This window comes from Ceratotherium simum, chromosome 12 (genome assembly GCF_057802395.1).
Source record: "Ceratotherium simum simum isolate JZ-2026a chromosome 12, ASM5780239v1, whole genome shotgun sequence".
Lineage (NCBI taxonomy): Eukaryota > Metazoa > Chordata > Mammalia > Perissodactyla > Rhinocerotidae > Ceratotherium > Ceratotherium simum.
The window spans coordinates 58747394-58760415 of record NC_141911.1 but is presented as its reverse complement, the minus strand read 5'-3'; the positions used below and the strand labels follow the sequence as shown (position 1 = coordinate 58760415).

The following is a 13022-nucleotide window of genomic DNA, read 5'->3' as shown; positions in this document are numbered from 1 at the left end:
AAAAAAATATAAAAGCAATTACTTAACAAATTATTCATATGTTCAAAACAGTGGAAATTGTACCGCATAATCATTTATAAGTTGAATTAACATTTTTATGAGCCAAATATTTTCTCTAAATATAAGTCATAAAAGTAAAATTGAATTTTAAAAATGTGTCTGTATCCTAGGTATATGAATCTTTGTCTAGGACTTTTCTAAGTTGCATTTAAAAACTGGCACCTATTCCACATATATTTTGTTTCCCTGCCCCCACTCTTTTAAGCTACAGTCTCAATATATATCCCATAGTTACACTGAATTTTGTCTTAGAACTGTTAGATTGTAGTATAATGAGCTTGAAAAACATGTCCTTTTTTCTAGAAACAAACTTGGAAATAAATCATTTACAGTGAATTGAATGGCTTCTGCTAATTAGGTGATCTTTTTTCCTGTCTATGTTTTTATTAATATAATTGACATAAAACATTTTTAGTTTCACGTATACAACATAATGATTTGATATTTGTATATATTGCAAAATGATTAAGTGATTCTTAAATGCGTTAATATTTGAATTGATTCAAGTCCTGTTTTTAAATAGCAGTGTACCCTGTTTATAAAAAATAGTATAGAAAAATCATAAATTGCAAAACATCATTGGGCTGGCCCTGTGGCTTAGCGGTTAAGTGTGCGCGCTCCGCTACTGGTGGCCCGGGTTCGGATCCCGGGTGCGCACCGATGCACCACTTCTCCGGCCATGCTGAGGCCGCGTCCCACATACAGCAACTTCTATAGAAGGATGTGCAGCTATGACATACAGCTATCTACTGGGGCTTTGGGGAAAAAAAAAAAAAGGGGGAGGATTGGCAATAGATGTTAGCTCAGGGCCAGTCTTCCTCAGCAAAAAGAGGAGCATTAGCATGGATGTTAGCTCAGGGCTGATCTTCCTCACAAAAAAAAAAAAATATATATCAAGTCATGGTTAAATATAAAATAAATACAAAACAAAGGGATATTTATCTACATAAATTCTTACCACAGTTTTAAAAATTGAAGATATTCTGATAAATGAAATCTGATTTACTTATTTACTAAATAAACATGTATGTTATAAAAACTGAAGAAAGCTGGATTCTGCAGATGTTTGAAATTTTGATTGTAGGATTTCACTATGTATCTAATAGTAACATCAATAAATTACATTACCTTGCATGTTACACTTTACAAAGGCTTATCACATTCTCAAAGGATATTCAAGCGACTCTCAAAATTGGAAATTGAAATTAGGTCATAGGAAATTTTGTTGTTTTTTTGACCTACTTAAATACAATGGCCTCCTGGTACAATCATCCGTTAGTGACGTGGTGGTTATAGAACCTATTCACCTTATAATATAGCATTCTTAACTTTGATTGATTAGTATGTTTGATTACATAACTATTTGCACATCTTTCTTCAACCTGTTAGGGGCTCATTTTTAAAAGATAAATCCACAGAAAGCATCTACAAGCGTGATGTACATTCTGTACTGACACTGCATGCTCTCCCGTCACTGATTGCTCTCATGCCCTTCTGATTTACAGTTGATCACACTTTCCATAGCATGTTTAACTTATGCTTTGAAGAATTACAGTATGTACTAATCAATATGATGATATATGCTTATGTAAAGTAAAATTTCACTCTAATTTTTTAGTATGTCAGTGGTGTGACTTCCTGTGGTTTGACTTTCTGCTTCTGTCCTTGGTGTGCCATTTCATATGTTCATGAATCTGACCTTTGTATTAGTTCAGAGTGAGGAAATTCAATTCTGAGAGAATTGTTAAATGTTTAAACATATGTTTTTTCTTTTTCTTTTTTTTAATTGAGAAGAGTTTTGTAATATGAACCTGATTCGTGTTTTCTCTTTTTACAATCAGTTTCCAGAGGAGACAGAACTGGACCTTTTGTCAGTAACCATTGAAGGGCCATCCCATTACTCATCAAATAGTGAAGGATCATATTCCGTGTTCAGTTCTCCCAAAACTCCGGGAGTCTTTTCACCAGGCATTCCTTTCCAGCCTGAAGAGGGCCGACGGGACGACAGCTTGTCGTCTACTAGTGAAGATTCCGAGAAGGATGAAAAGGATGAAGACCATGAGAGGGAAAGGTTTTATATTTCCAGGAAACCCTCGTGAGTAGCGTTTTTGTTTTAAGATCCTTAGATAGTATTTCAGAATCTAGAACTGAGCTTGAAGCATTGTATATATAACTGTTAATTTTCACAGAAAAAAATCTTAATGTGCCTAGCCAGAGTGAGACTAAGAGACATACCCATGGTTCATTAATGTAATTTACCTCCATATGGCATTGTTTTTTTTATTTTTCTGTTCTTTTATCTTTTAATAAATGCTAGAAAGTAGCATTTTAAATTTTACAGTTTGCAAAAATGAAATCTTTTCCAAAATGTAGAATATTATAAGCATACCTCGGAAATATCCTAGGTTTGATTCCTGACTGCAATAAAGTGAATACAGTATTACAATAAAGTAAGTCACATGAATATTTGATTACTCAGTGCATATAAAAGTTATGTTAAACTATACTGTAGCATGTTAAGTGTGCAATAGCATATAAAAACACAATGTACATAACTTAATTTTTAAAAATATTGCTTAAAAATGCTAACCGTCATCTGAGCCCTCAGCAAGTTGTAATCTTTTTGCTGGTGGAGGGTCTTGCCTTGATGTTGGTGGCTGCTGACTAATTAGGGCGGTGGCTGCTGAAGGCTGGGATGGCTGTGGCAACTTCTTAATATAAGACAACAATGAAGTTTGCCACATTGATTGGCTCTTCCTTTCACAAATGATTTCTTTGTAGCATGCAATGCTGTTTGATGGCATTTTACCCACAGTAGAACTTCTTTCAAAATTCAAGTCAGTCCTCTCAAACCCTGCCGCTGCTGTATCAACTAAGTTTATGTAACATTCTAAAGCCTTCACTGTCGTTTCAACAATCTTCACAAGGAGTAGATTCCATTTCAAGAAACCACTTTGCTCATCCATAAGAAGCAACTCTTCATCCGTTAAAGTTTTATCATGAGATTACAACAACTCAGTCACATCTTCAGGCTCCACTTCTAATTCTAGTTCTCTTGGCTATTTGCACCACATCTGCCTTTACTTCCTCCACTGAAGTCTTGAACCCCTCAAAGTCATTCATGAGGGTTGGAATCAACTTCTTCAAAACTCCTGTTAATGTTGATATTTTCACCTCTTCCCATGAATTACAAATGTTCTTAATGGCAGCTAAAATGGTAAATCCTTTCCAGGAGGTTTTCAATTGACTTTGCTCAGATCCATCAAAGGAATCACTATCTATCGCAGCTATAGCCTTACGAAATGTATTTTTTAAGACTTGAAAGTTGAAATTACTCCTTGATCCATGAGCTACAGAATGGGTGTTAAGTTAGCAGTCATGAAAACAACCTTACTCTCATTGTACATCTCTATCAGAGCTCTTGGGTGACGAGGTACATTGTCAATGAGCAGTAATATTTTGAAAGAAGTCTGGTTTTCTGAGTAGTAGGTCTCAGCAGTGGGCTTAAAATATTCAGTAAATCATGTTGTAAACAGATGTGCTGTCATCCAGGCTTTGTTGTCCCATTTATAGAGCACAGGTGGAGTAGATTTAGCATAATTCTTAAGGGCCCTGGGATTTTCAGTATGGTAAATCAACACTGACTTCAACTTAAAGTCACCAGCTGCATTAGCCCCGAACAACAGAGTTAGCCTGTCCTTTGAAGCCAGGCGTTGACTTCTCCTCTCTAGCTATGAAAGTCCTAGATGGCATCTTCTTCCAATATAAGGCTATTTCATCTAATTGAAAATCTGTTGTTTGGTGTAGCCACCTTCATTACATTATCTTAGCTAGATCTGGAGAACTTGCTGCGGCTTCCACATCAGCACTTGCTGCTTCCCCTTGCACTTTTCTGTTATGGAGATGGCTTCTCTCCTTCAACCTCATGAACCAACCTCTGCTGGCTTCAAACTTTCTTCTGCAGCATCCTCCCCTCTCTCAGCCTTCATAGAAATGAAGAGAGTTAGGGCCTTGATCTGGATGAGGCTGTGATTTAAGGCAATGTTGTGGCTAGTTTGATCTATCCAGACCACTAAAGCTTTCTCCATATCAGCAATAAGTCTGTTTCACTTTCTTCTCATTCGTGTGTTCACTGGAGTAGCACTTTCAATTTCTTTCAAGAACTTTTCCTTTGCATTCCCAACTTGGGTAACTGGCACAAGAGGCCTAGCTTTTGGGCTGTCTCAGCTTTTGACATGCCTTCCTGTCTAAAGCTTTTGATTTCATTTCTAGCTTTTGATTTAAAATGAGAAACGTGTGACTATTCTTTTCAGTTGAACACTTAGAGGCCATTGTAGGGTTATTATTTGGCCTAATTTCAATATTGTTATGTCTCAGGGAATAGGGAGGCCCGAGGAGAGGGAGAGAGATGGGGGAATGGCCAGTTGGTGGAGCAGTCAGACCACACACAACATTTATCGATTAAGTTTGCCGTCTCATGGGCACAGTTCATGGCGCCCCAAGCAATTACAACAGTAACGTCAAAAATCACTGATCACAGATCGCCATGACAAATATGATAATAATGAAAAAGTCTGAAATATTGTGGGAATAACCAAAACGTGACACAGAGACATGAAATGAGCAAATGCTGTTGGAAAAATGGTGCCAGTAGACTTGCTTGATGCGGGGTTGCCACAAACCTTCAATTTGTAAAAAATGCAATATCTGCGAAGCATCATGAACCGAGGCATGCCTATAGTTCATATACTGATATTCAGACTCCTTCGTAGCAACGATTGTGCCTGTATCCTCAGCACCAGCACATTTTCTGGCACATAATAGTTATTCAGTACATAATTGTTGAATAAAATATGACTCCATTTAAGTTAGGAGAAACTTCAGTTAGTATGAATTAATTGAGTAATTTGTGTGAATTTATAAAATAGTAAAATTTATTTACAGACCATTGCTCACATAACATATTGGAAAACAGTTTGTTAAAAACTCTTCCCATTTTACTACAATGTAATGACCAGTTGTTCTTTCTTTAGACATACATCTCGTAAAAAAGCAACAGGCTTTGCTGCTGTTCATCAGCTGTTTACAGAACGCTGGCCAACAGCACCAGTCAACCGAAGTCTTAGTGGCACAGCTACAGAGAGAAATATTGACTTTGAACTTGATATACGGGTTGAAATTGATAGTGGAAAATGTGTGCTCCACCCAACCACGCTTCTACAAGAACATGATGATATAAGCTTTAGAAGGTAAGAAATTGGTCTGAAAAGGGTACATGTAACTGCATTTGTTAGAAATACTATTTTTGTATCACAGAATTACAGCATAACATTCCCCTCCATGTCCCAAAATGTAGATTTAATCATAGTTGTAATGTTTGAGTGGTTATTTGTATAACATACTATTTCTTTAAACAAGAGTGTAATATTTTCTGGCAACTAGAAATGGATGTCTGATTTAGGTTCTAAAAAATTTGTTAATTAAAATAATTATATCTTTGGAATTCTCCTTTAAACAAGCATGAATTTCTCAGTCGCTATCTTGGTATTGTGCATTTTTCTATTTTAAAGAACAGTGCAGTACTCAGAGATATCTTGGTTATTGAGAGTTTTGATGACTTCATAAAGAAATAAGAAAGATTGGGAAACGACTGCACAAAGAGGCATCGTTATACTGGAATGTTCAGGGTATAACTGCAACTTTACCATTTTTTTCCATCATTAAATAAATGGTGGTATAAACAGGCTTAATGTTAGATTATTTTTTTCTTTGAATTTTTGTTTTGCTTTTCTTTCCTAATCTAAAAAAGAATTATTATAAAATAATATTAATAATCGAGTGGGTGGGTGGGGAGTGGGTGCAAATGTAGATAAAACAAGTAGGGCAGAATACTGACAATTGTTGAAGCTGGGAGATGTATCCATGGGGGTTCATTATACCAGTCTGTTTACTTTTTGTATGTTTGAAATTTCCCATAGTAAAAGACTTTTAAATGGTCTGTTTGTCTAATGAGACTTTTATAAAAGGAGAAGATAAAAAGTCACTCTAAACAGTTAAAGTCTTACAAATTAGTAGTAATGATCAAAAGAATGACTGTTAAATTATTTTTGGTTGAACCATAATTAGCCAGCCAATAAATTGCTGATACTCAGCTATTTTTACCTACATAAAGGGCAATTTCATTTGGTTCAACCTAATCATTTATGTGAAACAGTTTTGACCTCAGGAAAGAACAAAGGAAACTGTCCTGTGTAGTTATGGCGCACACTACGTAACCTTCATCTGTGCAAGGCTTTCATCAGTTTAGCTGAGACACTGATGCGCTTTACTTTTCAACTTTTTAAATGAAGGATTACATTCCATTTGCTGTATAAATGTTTGATTTTAAACAAAAGAAAAGGAGATAAATGTCCTTTTTCTAAAAGATAAAACATTTTTCTATTTATAGGAGTTATGATAGAAGTTCCAGGAGTTTAGATCAAGATTCTCCTTCAAAAAAGAAGAAGTTTCAGACTAATTATGCTTCTACCACCCATTTAATGACTGGCAAGAAAGTGCCATCATCTCTGCAGACAAAGCCTAGTGACTCAGAAACAACAGTATTTTATATTCCTGGAGTTGATGTAAAGGTAAAAACCTGAATGTCTAGGATAAGGGATTGGATTACTAGCAGCACTGTTTATTTTCTATCATACATGTTCTTCCTTCGCCGATTATATTAAAATTAAAATGAGGCTTTCCGATGTTTTTCTCTAATGTAGCCATATTCTGAACATAGAACGTCTAAATCACAGGTTGCCGCATCTTTTATACAGCTTTTTCCACAAAATTTTGGCAGAAGTTAATTTTCTTCTTTATACCTTGTTATTCATAACATATTTACTAAACCTTGCCTAGTGTAACTTTATTAAACAATTGTTTTTTAGATTCTAGCATCACAGAATCCTAGAATGTTAAGCTACAAAGAATTTTAAATAATACCTGGGATGACCTTTCTAATTTTAAAAATGGAAAAAAGCTAAGAAACATGCTAGGATCAGAAAGCTAACTTGTAAAAACTGGAACTGGGTCTTCTGACTCCTGGACCAGTGTACTTCCTACCACATTTTTCTACATTTCTTGGCTTTCCTCATCTGCATAATTTTAATTTTGAAAGTTTATTTGTTTCCATACAGTTGCATTACAATTCCAAGACTCTAAAGACTGAATCACCTAATGCCTCCAGAGGATCTTCCTTGCCAAGAACACTCTCTAAAGAGTCCAAGCTGTATGGTATGAAAGATAGTGCAACATCTCCTCCTTCTCCTCCTTTACCCTGCACTGTCCAGAGCAAGACTAACACCTTACTTCCTCCCCAACCCCCACCTATTCCCTCAGGTATTTAAGGAAAATATACTTTATTTTTTTTATAACTTAATTTTTAGTCATCACCTACTTGCTCTATTGAGACTTTGTTTCAAATTCACAAAAAGGACATAGACTTGGCTATAATGACTGTACAAAATTCATATATGGAAGAGTGGGACAACCATTTTTGGCTATTTTTTGAATTGATATTACCTTAGACTGTTAGTTGTTAAAATAAACTTAATATACTAAATAGTTTACTTAGTTTTTTAGATCTATGTATATTTAGAAAAAGTTTTATGTAGTTCAAGTTTGGGAGCTTATGATCTAGATGGAAACATTAAACTTATACATTTAAGACAGAGTACACTGGACTTAACTGCATTTACTATCTGTTACTGCATAACAAATTACCCAAAACTTGGTGGTTTATAACCTCAAACACAGTTTCTGTGGACCAGAAATTCGGGAGTAGTTTGGCTGGGTGAATCTAACTTAACAGTCTTTTATGAAGTTGCAGTCAAGATGTTGGTTAGGACTGCAATCATCTGAAGCCTTGACTGGTGTTGGAAAATCTGCTTCTGTCATGTCCCGTTCACATGGCTGATGAGGTGGTGCTTTAGTGCCTCCCCACATGGGCCTCTGCGCTGGGCTGCTTGAGTGTTCTCATAACATGGTAGCTGACTTCCCTAAAAGGAGTGATCCAAAAGAGAACATGGCTAAAGCTGCAATATCTTTTATGACTTGGCCTTGGAAGTCAGATATCATCCCTTCCACAATAACTTACTGATCATACAGGTCAGCCCTATTCAGTGTGGGAGGGAACTACGCAAGGGCATGAATTCCGGGAGGCAAGGATTGTTGAAAGCTATTTTGGAATCTGGCTACCACACCACAATAATACTTTACGTATATAGTAGAAAAAGGAATATCAGACTGGGCAAGAATTATTTGAAAAAATTTGAGAGATGGAACTTGATATATAAATCTTTTAAAATAGCTAGTAACCATGATAATGCCTAATATTTTTTATATCACTTTTCAATTGACAAGGCACATCTATGTCTGTTAAGTGCAGGACAGGTATTATTATCCCCATTTTATACATGAGGAAAGTTTAAGCTCATAGAAGTTGAATGTTTTCCTAGGCTTACAAAGCTAATATATCTTGGAGTTGGAAACCTAAGCCAAAATTAGCTAAGTTAGCTATTATACTCATTCTACTGACATAGACATATTTAGGTTAGGTAGAAGGAAGGAGAGATGACATTTTTCCTCACTTGCCATAAAATATTGTTAGTCAAAAGTTCTCTATATCTTACTTTTTAAGTGGACAAAATAATGCTAAATGAGAGACTAAATGCTAAAATAATGCTAATGAGAGACTTAGCAAAGTATAAATTTGAAAAATGGAACCAAAATTTGTGACCTAGAGCAAGTAGGAATAACTGTTGCATTATACATCATTAATCATCTTTGTATTCTGACATTAATATATCATTTCTATCAGCCTACTATTTTTATTACATTCTTGTATGGTTTTAAGGATAAGGTGCTTTGCCTGATTAAACTGTCATATAATTTTAATTTCTCACAGAATTACCGTATGTTTTATGGGAACTACTTATTAAATTCATCTCACATTTGTAACTGTTCTAGCCAAAGGAAAAGGAAGTGGAGGAGTAAAAACAGCCAAATTATATGCCTGGGTAGCACTTCAGTCATTGCCAGAAGAAATGGTTATTAGTCCCTGCCTTTTAGACTTTCTGGAAAAGGCTCTGGAAACTATCCCAATTACACCAATTGAGAGGAATTATACAAGTGAGTATCCTCGTAGTCTTACTTCCTCATCACATATATTTTGGAGTCCTATTACTTAGAAGGATTTCTTAATGCTATCATATATTATTATATAATATATTCAATGATAAATGTAAAAGAATTACAGAACTAAAAAAGAACTTGAGAGATCATCCAGTCCTCATTTACAAATAAAGAAACTAACTCCTGGTGAGATTATGTGATTTTCCCACAGCCACAGCTAGGTAATGAGAAAATTAACATCCTTAGCTCTTTCATTAGTGTGTCTCTTGGACTGGAAACTCCTTAAGGGCAAAGGCGTAATTACTGTTTTCTTGGTACAGTGTTTGGTATAGCAGCAGGGGAATCGAATTCTGGAGGAATGAGCAAGAGGTTTGAATAGGAAAAGACGTATAGAATGATGGGCCACAGGAGTAAATGTTTTTGTGTTCACACCCCTGATCTCAGCATAAAAGGATCTTTTCATAAATAATTTGCCCTTGCCCTAATAATAAAACTTAAAACTAAATATTTTAACAGCTATCAGCTCACAAGATGAAGATATGGGACATTTTGAAATACCAGATCCTATGGAAGAATCAACAACGTCATTAGTATCATCTTCAACATCTGCTTACTCTTCCTTCCCTGTAGATGTTGTGGTTTATGTACGAGTTCAGGTGATCTACTTCATTTATTCCTTTTTGTTTTAAAGAAAAAAGTGTTTCTTCAGTTCATTTGAACATTTCCAACCTTATTTCCCTTTAAAGTTTTCTTAACTTTGAGTTCATGGACCTTTAGCGTGTCTCCGATGGCTTAAAGATTGCCTGAACCTCTGGGAAGTATAATTTTATGTGTTTATTTACTTTTCTGCTGAGGAGGTTTGTAGATATTTGGGTTTTCAAAATTTAGATCTCATACTTTTGTGGCAAAAATAAAAATATATAAGTAAAAACCCTCTTTTAGCATTTTATGCCTTTTTTTGTTATGGCATCTGTATTTCTTGTCATTATATGGTCCTTTTTGAGCAGATTTAAAGTGTAATTTAGATATAAAGTCACAATAGCACCTTTGTTAGATTTCTGCTATGAGTTATCTAATATTTTAGTCTAAAATGCAGTCCTATCAATAGGCCTTTGGGGAGTATATATTAGCATCTGATTGAGTCCATTTATTAAGGAGGATTTGAAAACTACTTGCATCCAAACTTGAGAGTTTAGTTTACCCTCAATTAAAATCTTATAATCAATCTCAGGAATAAAAGCAACACTAACGGTCATCTGTTCAAACTGTTTTCTACAAGAGCAATTTGGCCAAAAGAGCTTCTGTCTGATCTGTTTCTGCAATAGCTTTTTTGAAGATCTAATGAAAACATGTAATGGGTGAGGGCTTGAGAGTTTATAAAACTTTTGTTATTAATGCAACAGCCTTTTTAAATTTTAGTATAAGGAAAATTACTTCCTTTAAAAGACTTGATTATGAACAAGTATAATATGAATATAAACATCTTTAACATTCTGAATTATCTAAACATCTAAATATTTATCACTCAGAGATAGCTCCTCAAATATTTAGATTTTTTAAAATGATACCATTTTTTTTTAATACATTTTGGTTAATGTATCATGTGTCTGAAAAAGCTAGGATATTAAACAGAAAATCCTTTTACGTGTCAAATAAATTTTATATATGTGGACTGAAATGGAAATTAAATGTAATTTTTGGAACCCAATGTGAAATTTTTTAACCATCTAGTCCTTAGAAACCTTTTTTTGGCTTTCTGCACTTTTTAGCCCTCACAGATCAAGTTTAGCTGTTTACCGGTATCGAGAGTAGAGTGCATGCTAAAGCTGCCATCCCTGGACTTAGTGTTTTCTTCAAACCGAGGAGAACTGGAGACTTTAGGAACGGCGTATCCTGCAGAGACTTTATCCCCTGGAGGGAATGCTACTCAGAGTGGGACAAAGACTTCTGCTACCAAAACTGGAATTCCAGGTATGGAAACATTCTTTTATTCCACTGGTATAAAGTCAAATACTATTTTTCTTTCTTGAGGAAGATTAGCCCTGAGCTAACATCCGATGCCAATCCTCCTCTTTTTGCCGAGGAAGATTGGCCCTGGGCTAACATCCTTGCCCATCTTCCTTTACTTTATATGAGACACCACTGCAGCATGGCTTGACAAGCAGTGTGTCGGTGCACGCCCGGGAAACAAACCCGCGAACCCCGGTCCGCCGCAGCGGAGCACGCACTTAACCGCTACGCCACTGGGCCGGCCCCCAAGTCAAATACTATTTTTAAATAAATATTTTTAATAGTAATGAATATATACTTCTAAATAAATAAATTTGGAAAAGAAGAATATTTGAGAATTAGAGTATTTATTTAAAAATCTATAGTAGATCAAAGTTCTGAGTATATTTTGTTACAAGTGAATGGCAGTTGGATAGCATTTTGTTGGCTTGAATGTACATACTACAAGCACTATGAAGTAACTGTCATATAATAATACGTTCGAGTACTTTGGAATGTTTTATGCTATATTTTTATATTTAAGAGTAATCACTGTTTTAAATAGAAAATAAGAGATGTAGTGTTATGTTGCAAGGATTTCTTATCACGCTGAATTAAAATTGTATTAAGTAGCATGTACAATCATGCACCACATAATGATGTTTTGGTCAACGAGGGACCACATATACATCAGTGGTTCCATAAGATTAGTACCGTATAGCATAGGTGTGTAGTGGGCTATACTATCTAGGTTTGTGTAAGTACACTCTATGATGTTCACACAACGACAAAATCATGTAATGGCGCTTTTCTCAGAACGTATTCCCCGTTGTTAAGTGACGCATGACTGTATATATTTTTTAATGGTAAACTTTGTAACGCAAATCAAATGTATTGTTTCATGAAAGGTTTTGTTTTTAAAATAGAACTGATGATTTCCTGATGAGATAGTCACTCTTCACTATGTTAAAGCTCAGTGTCGTTTCTGCCCTAAAAATCATATAAAGATCACAAATGCAAATGATAAATATTTTATTGGACACTTTTAAAGAAAGAAACTAGAATGAATGAAAATTGATGAGAGAATTGATAAGAGAACTATCGTTAAAACAGTGGTTCTTAACCAGGGGCGATTTTGCCCCCAGGGGACATTTGGCATGTCTGGAGACACTGGAGAAATGGTAAAGCAAAACATTTGCTTTGCTGTGTGAATCTTTGAAAGTTTTCACAACAAAATAGGAAAGCAAGAAGTTAATATTTTAGAACTAAAGTTTTTGCTAATGCAGTTCCCCACTGTCTCGCACTTAGCTCCAAAATATTGCTGCTGGAATTGTGTTGTCATCAAAACAAAGTATCGGAGTGGTAGTGTTGGTTTTTGAAAACATATTTTTCTGATTGTCACATTAACTCATTGTTCATTATAGAAAATATAGGAAACAAAAAAGTACTAAAAATGAAAATAGGGGCCAGCCTGGTGGCGCAAGCGGTTAAGTGCGCATGCTCCGCTGCGGCAGCCCGGGGTTCGCCGGTTCGGATCCCAGGCGCACACCGACGCACTGCTTGGCACGCCATGCTGTGGCGGCGTCCCATATAAAGTGGAGGAAGATGGGCATGGATGTTAGCCCAGGGCCAGTCTTCCTCAGCAAAAAAAAGAGGAGGATTGGCAGATGTTAGCACAGGGCTGATCTCCTCACCAAAAAAAAAAAAAAAACATGAAAATAATAAATAGTATTCCTTTATGATAGATAACCAGCATTTTTGTAGAGATACAGTCTTTTTCCCAGGAAAAATTGAAATATGAT

The 13022-nt window shown here is 35.5% G+C and overlaps 1 protein-coding gene across 10 annotated transcripts in view; it reads left to right on the top strand.

Annotated features, from left to right (window-relative positions):
* Window positions 1-13022, top strand: part of BLTP1 (bridge-like lipid transfer protein family member 1) — a 195274-nt gene that overhangs the window by 159635 nt on the left and 22617 nt on the right. For 5 of the 10 annotated variants that reach the window (XM_014784542.2, XM_004426525.3, XM_087437662.1 and 2 more), the window contains 7 exons: window positions 1902-2155; window positions 5094-5309; window positions 6509-6689; window positions 7236-7437; window positions 9067-9228; window positions 9748-9887; window positions 11001-11202. In XM_014784542.2, the coding sequence (XP_014640028.2) occupies window positions 1902-2155; window positions 5094-5309; window positions 6509-6689; window positions 7236-7437; window positions 9067-9228; window positions 9748-9887; window positions 11001-11202 (1357 nt within the window). The remainder of the gene's footprint in view (window positions 1-1901; window positions 2156-5093; window positions 5310-6508; window positions 6690-7235; window positions 7438-9066; window positions 9229-9747; window positions 9888-11000; window positions 11203-13022) is intronic. The other 5 variants (XM_087437664.1, XM_087437665.1, XM_087437667.1 and 2 more) reach the window with 1 other exon arrangement.